The following is a 15,840-nucleotide window of genomic DNA, read 5'->3' on the forward strand; positions in this document are numbered from 1 at the left end:
CTAAGCCGTCCCTTAAATACAAGCCCCTTGCCCACCTCCTGAACAGGCATATTGTGAAAATCAAGTGAATGTGTGTGAAAAACTGTCGCAGTTCATGCCATTAATGATCTTACCAAGAGAGACACAACTTCCCTTAGTCTGGGCCCAGCGACCGGAGGAGGAGTCTGGTGCGAAGGTGGAGCACACATGCGCATTATCTGGGAACTCATTAAGATACACAGATCTCGGGGCCCCACCCCCACCCTCTGACTCCGGAGGCCTGGGGCAAGGCTTGAGAACTGGCATTTTTAACAAGTATCCAGGTGATGCTGATGATGCTGATCTGAGGTTCTCAACTCAAGTGCCTCAAGAAGCTGCTGCTTCTCCAAAACAGGAGGAAATCTGCTAGCGATCTGAGAGCCCAGACCACTGAACAGTTCTTGATGCTCCTGAAGACGCAGAGAACCATCCTCCTGGGAACAAGGAGCTCAGCCAAAAGATGCTTACCTCGCTGCTGACGGTGTGAATTTCTTGTGGCGTCTCAAGGACATTTTCCTCAAGACAAGGGAATCTGCCTTCGAAGTACATCTGAAGCAGCTGCATGGCTCGGCTGCCATAGCCCATCTGTGAGCAAACACAGAGAGAAACAGACAAAAGGAAGAGAAAGGTTCTCAATCTGTGGAAACCACCTCTACGCCCCTGTACTCTCCCAGAAAGCCTTCACTCCAAGTCAAACTACACTTGGCAGAGAACCGATGATATCCCTCAGTGAGGTCAAAGCAGAGACACTAAGAACGAGCACACTATGACCCTCACTCTCACACCATCTAGCCTGAGCAGGAGGAGGGCAGGTCCCCAGATCAGCAAGCCCCAAACGGGCATCTCCATAGCTGACTCCTCAGTGGGGATTTCTAAAGAGACGGGAGCTAACTGTGGAAAGTAGGTCAGGTTCACAGGTGCCCTGTCTTCACGAAAGAAAAGCAAGCATATATAATCATCCTGTCCACCCGCCAACCCCTAGCCCCGGGGCAACTGTCCACAGCAGAGGAGGACCCGGAACTGCTTACTCCTTGACGAGCCACCCATCCAACCAACCAAATAAATACACCTGCCCTAGGGAGCCGCCAGCAGCACAGCTGCAGCTAATAAAGCCCAGCAGGTTGGAGAGGCATGAGGCTGCGTTACCCCTTGGTAATCCGGGTGAACAGCAATGCGAACAACCCTTCCACCTGAAAGGCCGCCGAAGTCTGGGTCTTGGAACTGTGTGGGAGACACGAGCCAGGAAGTGAGCCACAAAACATCCTCCAACCCCGCCAGCTTCCCTCACTCGGCCAGGTCAGGGAGAGGGTGGCACCTGTTCTGACACCGTCCACGGGATCAGGTCCCCCGAAGCCTTCTTGCCTCGAGACAGGCTGTTCAAGATGGACTGGCGAGAAATCTCCCCCTCAAGGCACACCTACGGGGGAAGCAGGACAGTGCAGACACAGAGGCCGGACGTAGGCATCGAGCCCACTCACAGAACATCATCGGCGCTCTGCTGCTGCCTCTCTGACAAGGCCGGCTGTTTCCACTCTAGTTCGGGCTCAACCCTGCAGCAGATTCCTCCATTTCCAATGGAAGTTTCAGGACTGTGCCCTGGGGGCATCCTGACACTGTCATCCATAAGGCAGAATACAGACCTCCTCCTGGCCCACAGAGCAAAAACTACGCTAGAAGACGGTCTCCATGCACGGTGTGCATGTGTGCACATCAATTAAGACACAGGATGCTCCCACAGCTCTGTATGACACGGTGCAAATTCACAAGGACTCCGGTGTCTAACAGGAGAATGGTTCAAAACAGTACAGTATGTGCATAAATGAAATGCAATGCAGCCTTTAAACTGTGCAGATTATGAGTATCTGACACGCTGAAAAAAAAACGCAGATTCCAAAACACTATGATCTCACGTTTACGAAAAGGAAAAATAATATAGAAATGCAGAAGTAGGGACGCCTGGGTGGCTCAGTTGGTTAAGCATCTGCCTTCAACTCAGGTCATGATCCCAGGGTCCTGGGATCGAGTCCCACATCGGGCTCCCTGCTCAGTGGGGAATCTGCTTGTCCCTCTCCCCCACCCCTGCGCATACATGTGTGTGCGTGTGTGCTCTCTAATAAAATCTTAAAAAAAAAAAAAAGAAAAGAAATGTGTAAGCACATGCCAGGCATTAAAAACATTATTTTTTCCAACCTGTACCTTCTAATCTTAGAAGTACAGGTATTGCTTTTGTAATAAAAGAGGAAAACAAGTTCTGTTTTAGGAGGAGCCCTAGGTCAAAATACGAGAGGCTAGTTCCGACTTTCACCTCTCCTCCAACAGTGGGGCTTTGGGTTTCCGTCGGCGGTGGTTTCCTTCCACGCACCCTACTCGCCTGCCTCGAATCACCCAGACACTTGGCTCCACACCGGGAATCAACACCTCCCCCACCACGCCACAGTTACTGAGCCATTCATCCTTGATTCCTTTTTTTTTTTTTTTTTTTAATCCTTGATTCCTAAGTGCTTCCCCAAATCATGGCCACCATACCTGGATGACAGCAAGCACTTCGGGCAAGGCATTCTGAGTGGGGGGCACCGGGGGCAGGAGGCAGAAGAGAAGGTGAGCAGGTGCATCAGAAAGCATCTGGAGATCATTGGGAGAGTTCTGCGGGCACAAACACGAGTCCCTGAGAACCACTCCTCTTGTCCTTTACTCGAGAGGCCACCCCGGAGGCATCGGCTGACCGGTGCAGCTCCCTCCCCAAAGCCAAGCTGCAAGCTGAAATCCCGCTGAGCGCTTTTCTAGTATGTTGGCCAGCCAGCCCGAAACCGTCTGAAATGGCCTAGAGGGGACTTCACCTCAAATGTTTGCTGTCATCTGTACACAGTGCTGAGGCTATGGAGGAGGGCAGAGGACTGCTTCATCAGTACTGTGGATTTCACAGCTGGGAAGTGAACTTTTTCCTGAGAAGAGGCTGCTATTTCAAGAAAACCTATCACCACTTCTAACACCCAATTCTTCAGGGGCGCCTGGGTGGCTCAGATGGTTGGGCGTCTGCCTTTGGCTCAGGTCATGATCCTGGGGTCATGGGATCAAGTCCCGCATCGGGCTCCCTGCTCGGTGGGGAGCCTGCTTCTGCCTCTGTCTCTCTGTCTCTCTCTCTGACTCTCATGAATAAATCAAAAAAAAAAAAAAAAACAACAACAAAACACCCAACTCTTCAGCCTTCTGCTGAAGGGTGTTCATAAAAATGCTACCTAGATCCTCACCAGGTGTCCTTCCCAACATGCCCTTCAGTTTTGAACACTTTCAAATATTCTAAATTCTCATTTGGTGCTCCTTAAAAACAGCCCAGAGCTGGCCTCGGTCAGTCGGTACCACCGGGTAACCACTGCTAAGCCATCTGAGCCCATCTGCTCAGCAGATGAGTGAGAAACACAAGAACCTATTTTAAAAAAGGCAAAGCTCTCCACCCTCCCCAGCTACCAAGCATGGAGCTACGTGCAGGAATTCCACACTCTGTCTGCAAAGCTAGAAGCCCAAGACAGGTCTGATCAATGGGAAATGCAATCTCTCCAGCAAGATAAGTGGACCTCGACAACATCAGGACATCTAAGTCCCAGTGCAATGGTCACCTGAGCCATCAGGTAATAAAGATATGAAAAGCCAAAAAAGGCACTGTCAGAGCTGAAGTTCACCCAAGGGCTGGCTGCAGTTACCTTGTAGTGAGAAGCCACACAGAGGGCCATAAGCCTTTGCAGGAAAACTTCAGAGGCCTTGTGGTAGCAAAAGAGGGTATCTCTGTTAACGTAGTAGCTGCGTCTGGAGTTAAGCAACCAAAACAAACCAAAGAGAGCCCCAAACAGGACATACTGCTTCCAGAAGGGACCTGGATACATGGATTGCCCCCAGCCTGAAAGGAGGAGCCCCACATCCTCCAGACAAGCCCTGTATTGTAGGGCAGGAGCAGAAAGGAAATGGAGAACATTCAACTTTCCCCTCTCCCTGGAGTGGCAGCCTCTGGAACAAAGGGCCGAGGCCTTCTGCTCAATGCTTTCATTGCCCCCCACCCATCACAGCGCGCAGATGCCGGGAGGATACAGCTCGCAGGCCTCGGGCAGGGGGCAGCCCGAGACTATCCGGGTGATGCTGAGGCAATCCAGGCACAGTAGGTCATTCAGCCACTTCTCCACCGCATCCCCGGGGGCGTATCGGATGGACTCCTGCAGGGAGACCTCATGCAGGGTCCGTGCTGCTCCCCACAACACACACACGTGACGAGAAACAATTATTAGATGTGTTTTGTCTAAAAGAGCAAGGCAAATGTTCTACTTTCTCTGTCACAGGCCCACGTAAATGTGGCTTGAGAATTTTTTTTTTTTTTTTTTTTGGCTTGAGAATTTAAACGGAGTGGTTTTAAACTGTTCTGGGGGATGGTCAATTTGCTATGACACTGATCCCACAGGGATCCCGCTAAGTCGGTGCAACCATGCCCTGAGGCGGTGACCAGCCTGGGTCAGGCTCCCATCTGGTCACAGGCTTGCTGTTCCCTGGGGAAAGCAACTCCACCTCCTGGGGACCCAACCTCTATGCCTGATGGCAGCACAGTCCGGTACCGCCCCTGCTGGTACGAGGAGAGGACCTTGCAAGAGAATCTGCGGGACCCGCCGTGGACAGGCCCGTCTGGGGGTACCTGATGCCAGTCTGGCTGTCGCTGTGGCCTTGTTCTCAGCGGTGGTGCTGATCTGGCTCTGGGCACTCTGCTGACGGAGCTGCTGGATCAGCTTGAGGGACAGGGACCGGCCAGTGCCCTCGTAGCTAGGAGCAAAAGCAAAGGCCATCAGGCATGACGTCCCAAATCCACTGTCTAGGAGAGGACAGAGAACTGCCCTCCCCCCCATGCTGCCGTCTGGACTCCCAGCAGAGCGTGCACACACCTGCAGGAGGCAAGGCAGCCTGGTGGCTCAGCTGAGGGCCGGTGGGGCCGGGGTTCAAGTCTGGCATGACTACTGAGCACCTCTGGGCAAGGAATTCACCCTCTTTAAGCCTCATCCTCAAAAGGGGGTTATTCTACACACCTCACAGGATGGTGCTGTGAACTAAAAAAAAAAAATAAGGACTGGGAAGATGATGCAAGTAAAGCCTTCAGCGTAACGAACTGGACCACTGTTCAATGGTCAGTGAGTGAGCGGTCGCTGAAGTAACGCACCGGAAGGAATACAGAGAGCGCTTCCGGTTTGGAAAATCAAGACTGAATAAACCCACCACCTCAGGAATTCCTTTCATCCCTACTTTCACTGAGAAGATGACCAAACAACTAACAAAAATTTTGGAAAAAAAAGAAATCATCTTTACTCTGGCCACCAAATGGGCTCTTGTCATTTGTATTTCCTCCTTCAGTCACAGCACAGGTGACCGGAGGGGGCAGACCGCTCAGTGGGTCTTCTTTTTTACTTATGGTACTCACTCTGATAATAATATTTAAAGACTATGTAAATACTTCCTTTTACTCAAATACTATTTTTAAAGAATGATGAAAAAATAGGAATTTTGAGGTATTTTATTCTCCTTCCCGGCCACACATAACAAAGCTTTCTCAAAAGAATTCCATTTACTTATTCAAAAAAGAAAAACAAGTAAGCACAAGCAACAAAACAATCTCTTGTGCTTCAAAGGACATTATCAAGAAAATTTTTATAAATCATGTAAGGCACTTATACCTGGAATATATAAGGAAACCTTACAAATCAATAATAAAAAGACAAGCCAAATAGAAAAATGAGCAGAGGATCTAAATAGCGATTTCTCTAAAGATCTACAAAGGGCAGGTAAGCACATGATAAGATGCCCCACATCATCAGCCATTAGAGAAATGCAAATGAGGGCCATAATGAGACACGACTTCACACTCACTAGGATGGCTATAATCAAAAAGACATAACACACATGCTGGCAGGACATGGAAAACTTGGAAATCTCATATGCTACTGGTGGGAATTTAAATTGGTGCAGCTGCTTTGGAAAACAATCTGGCAGTCCCTCAAGCGGTTAAACATAAAGTTACTATCTGACCCAGGAATTTCACTCCTGGGTATATACCCAAGAGCAATGAAAACATGTCCACACAGAAAACCTATATACAAATGTTCACAGCAGCATTATTCCTGACAGCCAAGAGACAGAAACAACCCCAATGTCCATTAACAACTGAATGGAAAAAAAAAGTGTATAAACATACAATGGAATATTATTTGGCCATTAGGAGGAAGGAAATCCTGACACAAGATACATGGATGAACCTTGAAAACATTATGGTAAGTGAAAGAAGCCAGTCACAAAAGACCCTACATTGTTTGGTCCCATTTACATGAATTGCCTAAAATAGGCAAATCTATAGAGACAGAAAATAGACTAGTAGTTCCCAAAGGCAGGGGGGGTTAGGGAGGGATTAGAGGGCGATAGGTAACGGGTATGGTTTTTCTTTTGGGGGTGATGAAAATGCAAAACTGATTGTGGGGCTGGTTGCACAACTCTGTGCAGATACTAAAAACCACCGAATTACATACTCAAAGTGGGTAAATTGTATAGTATATGAATTATAGCTCAAGAAAACTGTTAACAAAAAAAGTAAAATCCATTTTCTTTAAATATTTTCAGTATAAGTAAAGCAGACACAGTAATAAATCTGTAACACAGAATAATCTCTTCAAGATGTGATTTCCACATAGAAATCTTTCCAATATTGAACATATATACTTACTGGCCTGGAAAGAGCTCACAATATATTGTTACATAAAAAAGCAAATCATAAACAGTACGTAAACTGTGTTTACATTCTTGTTCAAAATAAAAAAGTAAAATAAATGCATAGAAAATGTATGACAAAATTCTAACAGTAGCCATCTCTCAGTGGTGATACTATCAAGTGACTTTTCTTTTTGCTTGCCTATTTTTCCTAATGGTTCTACAGCAAGCATAAACTAAATATTTCAAGTATCTAAACAAAGCTCTTGAGCCATTATAAGACTGCTGTCTTGGGGCGCCTGGGTGGCTCAGTCAGTTAAACATCTGACTCTTGGTTTCAGCTCAGATCATGATCTCAGGGTCGTGGGATCAAGCCCCGAGTCAGGCTCCACATTCAGTGGGGAGTCTGCTTGGGATCCTCTCTCTACCTCTGCCCCTCCCTCCACCTTGCTCTCAAGTAAATAAGTCTTTTTATTTTTTTTTTATTTTTTATTTATTTATTTGAGAGAGAGAGAACGAGAGACAGAGAGCATGAGAGGGAAGAGGGTCAGAGGGAGAAGCAGACCCCCCACTGAGCAGGGAGCCCGATGCGGGACTCGATCCCGGGACTCCAGGTTCATGACCTGAGCCGAAGGCAGACGCTTAACGACTGAGCCACCCAGGTGCCCTCAAGTAAATAAATCTTAAAAAAAAAAAAAGACTGCTGTCTTATACTAATTTGATAATTGCCGTAACACTGTATTTCCACATGGCTCTACAAGAGACGACATCAGTGCTGCTGTGTGCTCTCTCAAACCTAATCAGGCCTAGAGGCAGAATGAGACCTTTACCACCTGGGTCATGAAATTCTTCAGTTTCATGCTGCCCATTTACCATCAGACCAGAGGTGGGCACCACTCATTAATGAGAGACCGACTCCGACATGCACAAGCCCCAGGAGAGACCAAAGCAGCTCCCACGACTCTGACTTCGGGAACCGGACCGACCTGCCCCAACCCAGGCACGTTCACTCATGCCGCCTAACAGGCAAGGACCTACAACGGGATCAATGACCCCCACTCGAGGTGCTTACCCATTGATGGTGGATGCCATGAACACAAGGTAGGGGCCCAGGAGGCTTTTCACCAGGGGCAGGGGGATGGCAGCGGCTTCATCAATCACAACCAGCTCGGCCTGACCCAGTTTCACAGCATCTGCAGGATGTATATACTGTGGGAAAGAAAAGTTTATATTATCACCGGCCAGCCCAGGGCCACAGCTGTGATCCCTGCAAGGCCTCATAAAAGCCATTCTCTTGTCCTCTCTCTCTCTCCCCCTTCCCAGTTCTTTCTCTCACTCCCCCTTCCCACTTTTCCCTGGCAAGATAAAACAGAATGAGCTCGGAGCCAGACACCTGGGTTCAGAAGTTCAATCACCAATTATGTGCCCCTAGACAGGTCACTTAGCCTCGCGGCCTCAGACTCCTCTCCACACTGTAAAGTGGAAGAAATACCTATCTGATGGTTACTCGAGAGAAACATCAGGGAAATGCAGAAACATGTCCTGGCTGGCGCCTGGCCTAGTAATGATAGGCGGGGCTCCCCCTTCCTTTCTTCTCATGCTTCTCCCCAGCCTCGCTCTGGCCAGAGAGCTGGAGGGACAGCCTCAGCCCAGCGGCGGCGGCGGCGGATGAGACGATGTCAGGTGTCTCAAGCGCCTGCTACACACTGGGTCCTGGGCTCCCTGCTTGGTCACCGTCATTATTAAGGCCAAGTCTCCCTGAACTGGTGAGGACACTTCTAAGACTCGATTCCTTCCTAATACACAAACACTCACATGTCCTTAACTGTATTATTAGCTTGGCCACCTAATACCACAAACTTGCCCTAAGTTTGGCATCCTTACGCATACTAACTACCTCTTCACTTTCTTCAGGGCTTCCTGCTATTTTTAAAGTTTGTGCAAGGCCACGAAGAGGTATTTTACAGGAGAGGAAACCTGATGGCCAACTAACATAAAGACATGCAACCTCACTAGTAATCACTGCAATACCAAAGACAAGGAGATCCCATTTCACACACACGTAAAAATTAAATAGCCATAAAACACCCAGTGTTGGTAAGAACTTGAGGAAAACAAAAATTAAAAAAAAAAAAAATGCCATTGGGAAGGTAATCTGGTACACTTTTTTACAGGAGAATTTGGCAAAATCCAAGAAAGGGGGAAATCTGTGCATACTCTAAATCAAACAGTTCCACTCCTAGAAACATAAATAAACAGTAGTATAAACATAAAATGAGTGAAATCAACCAGAGCTACGAAGCTTCAATCTGGACAAATCTTGAAAACAAATGCTGAGTAACAAGGCAGGCGGGGGAAAAAGGACAAGTATGGTATGTTACCATTTTACCTAGGACAATACAAACACAAGAACTGAAAGGAAACACATCAACCCAGAGCACAATTACCTACGGGGAATGGCACAAGGAGGGAATGGGACGGGGAGGGGTACAAGAGGGGCCGCGACTGTGTCTAAATGCTTTACATTTTTAAGACAAAAATAAAAATGACTTTTAAAATATGAAATAAACACAGTCAACAACAAAGTGTCGACATTCCTTAGACTTAAGTGCTTAGATTCTGAGTGTTACCTTGACCTCTGTACTTTTCTGAAGTATTTCATTACAAATAAGATCTAACTGCTTTGTTGGAAGTCGAATGATGGATCAGGGAGACAGCAACTCCACTCAACTCTGACAGCAAATACACACCCTCAGCAGGGCCCCATGTCTTGGACTCTTCAGGGGGAAAAAAACCTAAACGAGCACCTCATAAAAGCAGCAGAAAGCAGCCCCCCAGAGAGGTGTAGCTGACTTTAATCTAATATTCGTCTTTTTCTCAATTTCCAGCAAGAAGGAGGAGGCCTCAAAGGGACCCAAATGGAGCCTCATAAAGTCAGGTCACCTCTTCTGTGTTTAAACTCCAGCGTGGAGACAAAGGGACTCTGGCAATACAAGCGGGTCTCTGATTACAAATCCAAACAGCAGCAAGGGCTGAGCCTGGGCATTTCAGGGAAAGGTTTCCTTTCTCTGGTTTGTGTATTTTTCTTGAGTTTTAACAGGTCTCTGTATTCTCACTGCCTGTCGCCTGCCCTCCACCCCACCCCACCATCAGACTTCCCCCCACTTTCAGTGAGGCTGAGGGAATCTGGCAAAAATGGGAAGAAATGTACAGAATGAAGAGATTCTAGAAAGAGACCTAGTAGGAAAAAATTAAGATCCTTAGGTAAAAGACATAAATAAACACTTACCATTATTTACAATCTGGATCTTTGAGGAAAGGTATACCTCCCTGACAGGCAGATACATATGCCTTCACAGGCATAAAGGTCATAAACTGCCAAGTTTACCTGGCTCGCTTCCCACCCCAAGTCCGAAAATAATCGATGAACCTCCTACGCTGGGAGCCCAGGGTCCTCCATTCCTTCTGCAAGCCTGTCACACTGATGTTTCTCTACAATTGAACAAAACTGTACTTTGGACAAGTGCAGACCATTCAGGCTTCCAGAGCACTGGAGATTTATAGAGCTTTCAGGGAAACACTATTTAAAAAGGAAAGTAGGCCACTGGCTAAACCACAAAGATTCAGAGTACATCTTGCAAAATTATTTTTCTCTTTTTAAATGGAGAGGCTGTTGTTCTAGTTACAGATGCACCATCTCAAAACCTACTGTAACTAAGGAAAATCAGAACTGATGTCAGAACAGTGATAGCAGTTCTTTTAGCTGATTCGTATACTCAAAATCCCACTTACTCGATTTTCAAGGGATAAAACGATAACTTTCCAACGTGGCTACATAAGTTTGTGAGTTTGCTTGCAAGTTTACCTTGAGAAGAGGCTGAAAATCTGGATCAGGTTTATCATAAAACAGCAACACTGCATACAAGACACCCACTTAGGGCGCCTGGGTGGCTCAGTCGCTAAGCGTCTGCCTTTGGCTCAGGTTGTTACCCCAGGGTCCTGGGATCAAGCCCCACATCGGGCTCCCTGCTCTGCGGGAAGCCCGCTTCTCCCTCTCCCACTCCCCCTGCTTGTGTTCCCTCTCTCACTGTGTCTTTCTGTCAAGTAAATAAAATATTAAAAAAAGAAAAAGACACCCAATTTACATAGGACATAAAATGACTGTATTTAAATACCGCAGGACAGTGGCCGAACACAGCAGTGTTTTAGAATGAGCCTCACCTGAATGGTCTGCCTGTGTTCTCGGAATACATTCACTCTGATCACAGCTCTGTTAAATTCAGGATTGAGAGACTGAATGATCTCATAATCCAGATGCTCCTGATGGAGAGAGTCAAATCAATGACAAATGTTAGAAATTAAAAGTAAGCAAGCATTCCAAAGACTTCACCTAGATTTACACCCAGCACTGAATCAAAGTAAGTTCTTATCCTAATTTCCTACCTGATATTGCAGCGCGTCAAATCCTTTAAAGACAAATTCAAACAGAGTGTGGAGGTTATCAGGGCTTGGGGAGGTAACAAAGATATTGGAGTACCTATTGAACAAAAGAAGAGGACTTTTTTTTTTAAGGAATTAGGAAATCCAAAAGGGACGTTTAGGGAACAAAAGAGGAGAAGAAGAGATTTCTGTTTGCCCTGTGACACACGGGATTTACCACAGATAATGGCAGAAAAAAAAGAACACTTTTTAGGGAGGAAAAGTACAACTGCTGATCTGAGTACCTTTTTCCTCCCAAACTAATGAGAACACATGAACAGTGAGAAGGCAGCACGTCCCAGCAGTCAGCTCCTGACATCTGGGAAGGCACGCGGCCGAGAGGTGCGTGCACACGACTCCTCCCGTGTGAGGAGCCAGCGTGCCACTTCCCAAGCCTGTGTCCTGGGACCAGAGGGTGGGCCCACAGCCATCACTAGCTGTGCTGAGAATGCTTCAGACCATGAGGCCCAACAGCTCAATCAGCGCTCAGGCCAAGGCCGCAGCGAACCTGCAGGGGACCCTGGCTGAGTGTAAAGGGTGCCAATGGCGAAGGTGCTGACGGGCCCTGCCAGAGCAGCAGGAACGAGAGACCGCACGTCAGGGGCTGCCCTCAGCCCCAGCACCACCGGCACTGACTTGCTGGGGTATCGTGAGTGACTCACTGAAACTCCCTGAGCCTGGGTTTTATCCCACTGTGAAATGCTTACGGAGCTATTAGGAGCACCAAGGGAGATCACGCATGTGAGGACATGGAAAAGTCTAGGTCCATTATTTCTGCCTGTAAAGCTAGAAGTACACACTCTCCTGGCGACTCCATAAATCTTCCACCCAGGGCAAGAGAACAGAAAGGAACATCACACTCAAAGGCAGCTCCCTAAAAGGAAACAAGATGTTCTACTGATCAAAATCATTAAAATACCAAACGTGTGCTGTCCGCAGTCAGCAAAGATGGTCACCCATTCCCATCTCCTGAAGAGTTTTAAAGTTTCTTACTCCTGTTTCTTCGCTTTTATACATCTGTCCCACTTTTTTGGTGTGTTTGTTCAACTTTAAAGAGTGATCACAAAGGTCCTGGTGTATGTATCCATGTGCCTGCACACGTATGTGTGCACCACCAGGGTGACGGGGGGAAACAGCGTCGCTGTGTCTAGACAGGAACCCACAACCTAGAGAAATCACACAGGAGCCCGCACAGACCCAGGGACAGTCTCCCGGTCCCCTGCCTCCTATCCCGCACACTTATTCCTTAGAGCTCAGACTTCCCAAAGCGGGGGAATGAGACCTCCTTACCCAAAAGCCACTGCCCCAGCAATAGCCAATCCCAGAGCTGCAGACTTCCCCCTTCCTCGGGCAGCCGTGAGTGCGACAGTACTCCTCAGGGTCTTTTCAGAGATGCCCTCGATGAACTTTAAGACAGCTTTGGCCTGTGAAAAGAGAATCCTATCAGGTGAGCTTTGAGAAAGACCAAGTTTCAGCCATCTACCACCACTACTGTGGAGAAGTCGAGGCAAAATCAAAGGGGGCCCATTCTTGCAGGCCAGCAAGAGGCAAGGCTCAGCACTCCGGCTTCTCACCGCCTGGTCATCTCCTCTTAAGTCTCAAGGCTTGAAATGCCACTGGGAACACCCAATTCTAGACCTCTTCCCCACCCAGCAATCCCTGTATACATGGAACTGTATACATCTCCACTTGTATGTCTGTCAGACTTCTCAGACTGACCTGAGGGGAACCCAGAGTGTCCCCCACCAACCTCCTCCATCTATAGTCTTCCCCATCTCAGTTAACAGGCCCACTGTTTAGGCCAAGAGCCTCTACATTTTCTCCCCATGCCCGATTCACCAGCAAAGCCCATCAGTGCTACCTTCAAAATATATACAAATCCTACCAACCCTCACCAGTGTCCTCTGCCATGCTCCTCAAAGCCCCCATACTGTCTTCCCCCATTATTACAAGAGACTCCCAGTTAGTCTTTCTGCTTCCACCTTCGTACCCCTACAGTCTAGACTCAACAGAGCAGCCAGAGGATGAATTTTAAAATTCAGCCTGGGGATCCCTCCAGCAGCTGTGCTGAGAGACTGGACACGTGAAACCTTCCGTGGGTGCCCACCTCTCAGAGAGTAAGTGCCAAGCCCTTCAGGGCCACGGGGCTGTGCCACATGACCTCTGTCATCTCCTCCTACTCTCGTCCACTCACTCTGCTTCAACCCAGGCAGCCTCCTTACTGGTCCTCGAGCAGTCTACCTTGAGTCTACCACCAGGTAGACTCCTACCTCAGGCCTCTGCACCTGGTGACCCCTCTCCAGAAGCACTCTCCCTCCAGACGGCCCCAGGGCTCTTTTCCCCAACTGCTCCAAGGCTTTGCTCCAGGATCACCTTATAAACCAGGCCTCCCACCTCCTGCACTCCCCATTCCTCTTTGACACTGCCTGTGTTTCTCCATCGTACGCAGCACCTTCTACTATATGTCAGGACTGGCCTGTTTCCTTGACTGGCTGTCAGTCTCAACCCACCGGAACGCAAGCTCCACGAAGCAGGTGTGCCCCTCCTTTTTACTGCTGAGCCCAGTGCCTGGGGTCTTGCCTGGCACCTAGGAGAGCAAGATGCCTGAGGCACAGAATGAGAGGAGGAACCACACCACCACTTGGGGGCCAAACCCTACTCCCTGACTGGCATCTGCCCTGGGAACAGGCCGAGACTGGGAAGAAGGCCAAATGGCCCAGCCTGGCCTGTCTGGTCCTGAACAAGGTGCCGGACACACCCAGGCAGCTACATTGAAGAAGACACTGAAGCGACACAAGCCCAGGGAGATGGAAGGGAAGAAAGGGGACGAGCTCCAAGAAGCTAGAGTCTCTCCAGATGGAAACACTCAGAGGAGATCCAGGTCCTACTCATCTTAACTTGGTTTTTGCTGAGCACTGTATTTTGCTCTTTTGTTGCTTACTGTTGAGAAGTTTTAAACTCTGACAAAACATAACCAGGAAAAATCTAACATAACAGAAGGGTAAGCTATCTGGACTAGAAATGCATTCTAGGGGCGCCTGGGTGGCTCAGTGGGTTGAGCGTCCGACTCTCAGTTTTAGTTCAGGTCATGGTCTCATGGGTCGCGGGATCGAGCCCCATGTCGGGCTCCCTGCTCAGCAGGGAGTCTGCTTGAAGATTCTCTCCCTCTGCCCCTCCCCTGCACAGATGTGCTCTCCCTCTAATAAATAAATCTTTTTAGAAAACACATTCTAAAACAATATGCTAAAATGAAAAACCAACCCCCCCAAAATAATTTACAAAACAAACAAAAAAACCCAGATGACCAGGAATTATGTGAAAAAAGTACCTGCTTTTCTCATAATTAAAGCAACACAAATCAAAACAGCGATCCTGCGTTCCCATGGCACAGGACTGGTAGGCTTAGAAGTTTAACCAGAGCCAAAGCTGGCAAGGTGTAGGGAAAAAGGCGTTTTCACACTGTTGCTAGTTCCACGAACTGGTCCGACACCCATTTTAACACACACACACACTCTAATCCAGCAATCCTTCTGGAAACTTATCCTAGAGATAGTGCGTATCTGTAAGAAGGTCCTAACAGCATTGTTTATAATAGGAAAAAAGCTGGAGTCAACCCAAATGCCTACTAGGGGACCACTTACACTGTAGAGTGTAATCCCTTCGCATATTTTTAAAATCTCCATTTGTATGCACAGAAAAAGTTCCAGAAGAACACACAATAAACTGTCAATGGCAGTTATCTCTGCAGAGCGGGACTGCCAAGTAGAAACACCATTTTCCATTTTTAAAGCACACTCTTTCCTACTTAGTGATTTTTTTCTATGTATTTTCTTACAGCACTACTGTTTTTACAGCTCCTCCCTCTTCTGCCCTTTCTCCATCCTCTCGCTCATTTCCTCTCTCTGACAAAGGGGACCAGGAAGTGGCTCAAAGCACCCTAGAGCCTGCAGCCTGGGCTGCACAGAGAGCTATGTGGCCGATAATTCTATTTCTAGAACGAGCAGGGAAATCAGACTGCTGGGCCTCCGCCCCAAGTGGGAGGTGGCACTGTAGCTGTTTTCCATCATGAGGGCAGAGCCTAGTGTCAAGAGGCCTGGACTGTTCCTCTGGCTCAGGCTGGACCGGAACCCTGAACACACCTGACAGCCTAAAGGCCTCTGGGCACTGCCCAGTCAGCTCCTACTCAGCCCAGGAACCATCAGAGAAGCTGAGTTTACCAGCCCTGGCCACCTCGGTGAGCACAGAAATGCATTCTGGAAGCTCCCTCCTAGCCCACTATCTGTACCTAAAGATCAGGTCCACACCACCACAGAGGGCCCTATCAGGTCTCACTCTGAAACCAGGGTACAAGGGGCCTTAGGCTGTCCTATCACTTTTACGCAAAGCTGAAGCAAAAACCTTTATGTCCTTAAAACTTAACTAAAATGGAAGAATACAGATATATCACCCTCTCTTGGAAAAAAATGCTGGGGGGGGTTCCTCTTTAAATTCAATCCATCTCCCCCATCACCCCCATCGCCCCCCAGACCCTCTACTCCCAGAACGGATGACCTGGGGTGGAGGGAGAGGTGATCCCTGGACTTGTAACGAACGCAGATGACAGAGACTAGCCCTGGTGTT

General features: G+C 48.1%; 1 protein-coding gene across 5 annotated transcripts in view; it reads right to left on the reverse strand.

Annotated features, from left to right (window-relative positions):
• The window catches only part of NAT10 (N-acetyltransferase 10), a 46,712-nt gene that overhangs the window by 18,287 nt on the left and 12,585 nt on the right, over positions 1-15,840 (reverse strand). For all 5 annotated transcript variants that reach the window (XM_073904778.1, XM_073904780.1, XM_073904779.1 and 2 more), the window contains exons 9-19: positions 12,511-12,644; positions 11,185-11,278; positions 10,963-11,061; positions 7,814-7,950; positions 4,691-4,815; positions 4,099-4,249; positions 3,717-3,813; positions 2,545-2,661; positions 1,334-1,435; positions 1,165-1,239; positions 487-603 (exon numbers count right to left, since the gene is read on the reverse strand). In XM_073904778.1, coding sequence (XP_073760879.1) covers positions 487-603; positions 1,165-1,239; positions 1,334-1,435; positions 2,545-2,661; positions 3,717-3,813; positions 4,099-4,249; positions 4,691-4,815; positions 7,814-7,950; positions 10,963-11,061; positions 11,185-11,278; positions 12,511-12,644 — 1,248 coding nt within the window. The remainder of the gene's footprint in view (positions 1-486; positions 604-1,164; positions 1,240-1,333; positions 1,436-2,544; positions 2,662-3,716; positions 3,814-4,098; positions 4,250-4,690; positions 4,816-7,813; positions 7,951-10,962; positions 11,062-11,184; positions 11,279-12,510; positions 12,645-15,840) is intronic.

The sequence above is a fragment of the Callorhinus ursinus genome, unplaced genomic scaffold (assembly GCF_003265705.2).
Source record: "Callorhinus ursinus isolate GAN/ISIS: 27379988/994484 unplaced genomic scaffold, GSC_fseal_2.0 scaffold21, whole genome shotgun sequence".
Lineage (NCBI taxonomy): Eukaryota > Metazoa > Chordata > Mammalia > Carnivora > Otariidae > Callorhinus > Callorhinus ursinus.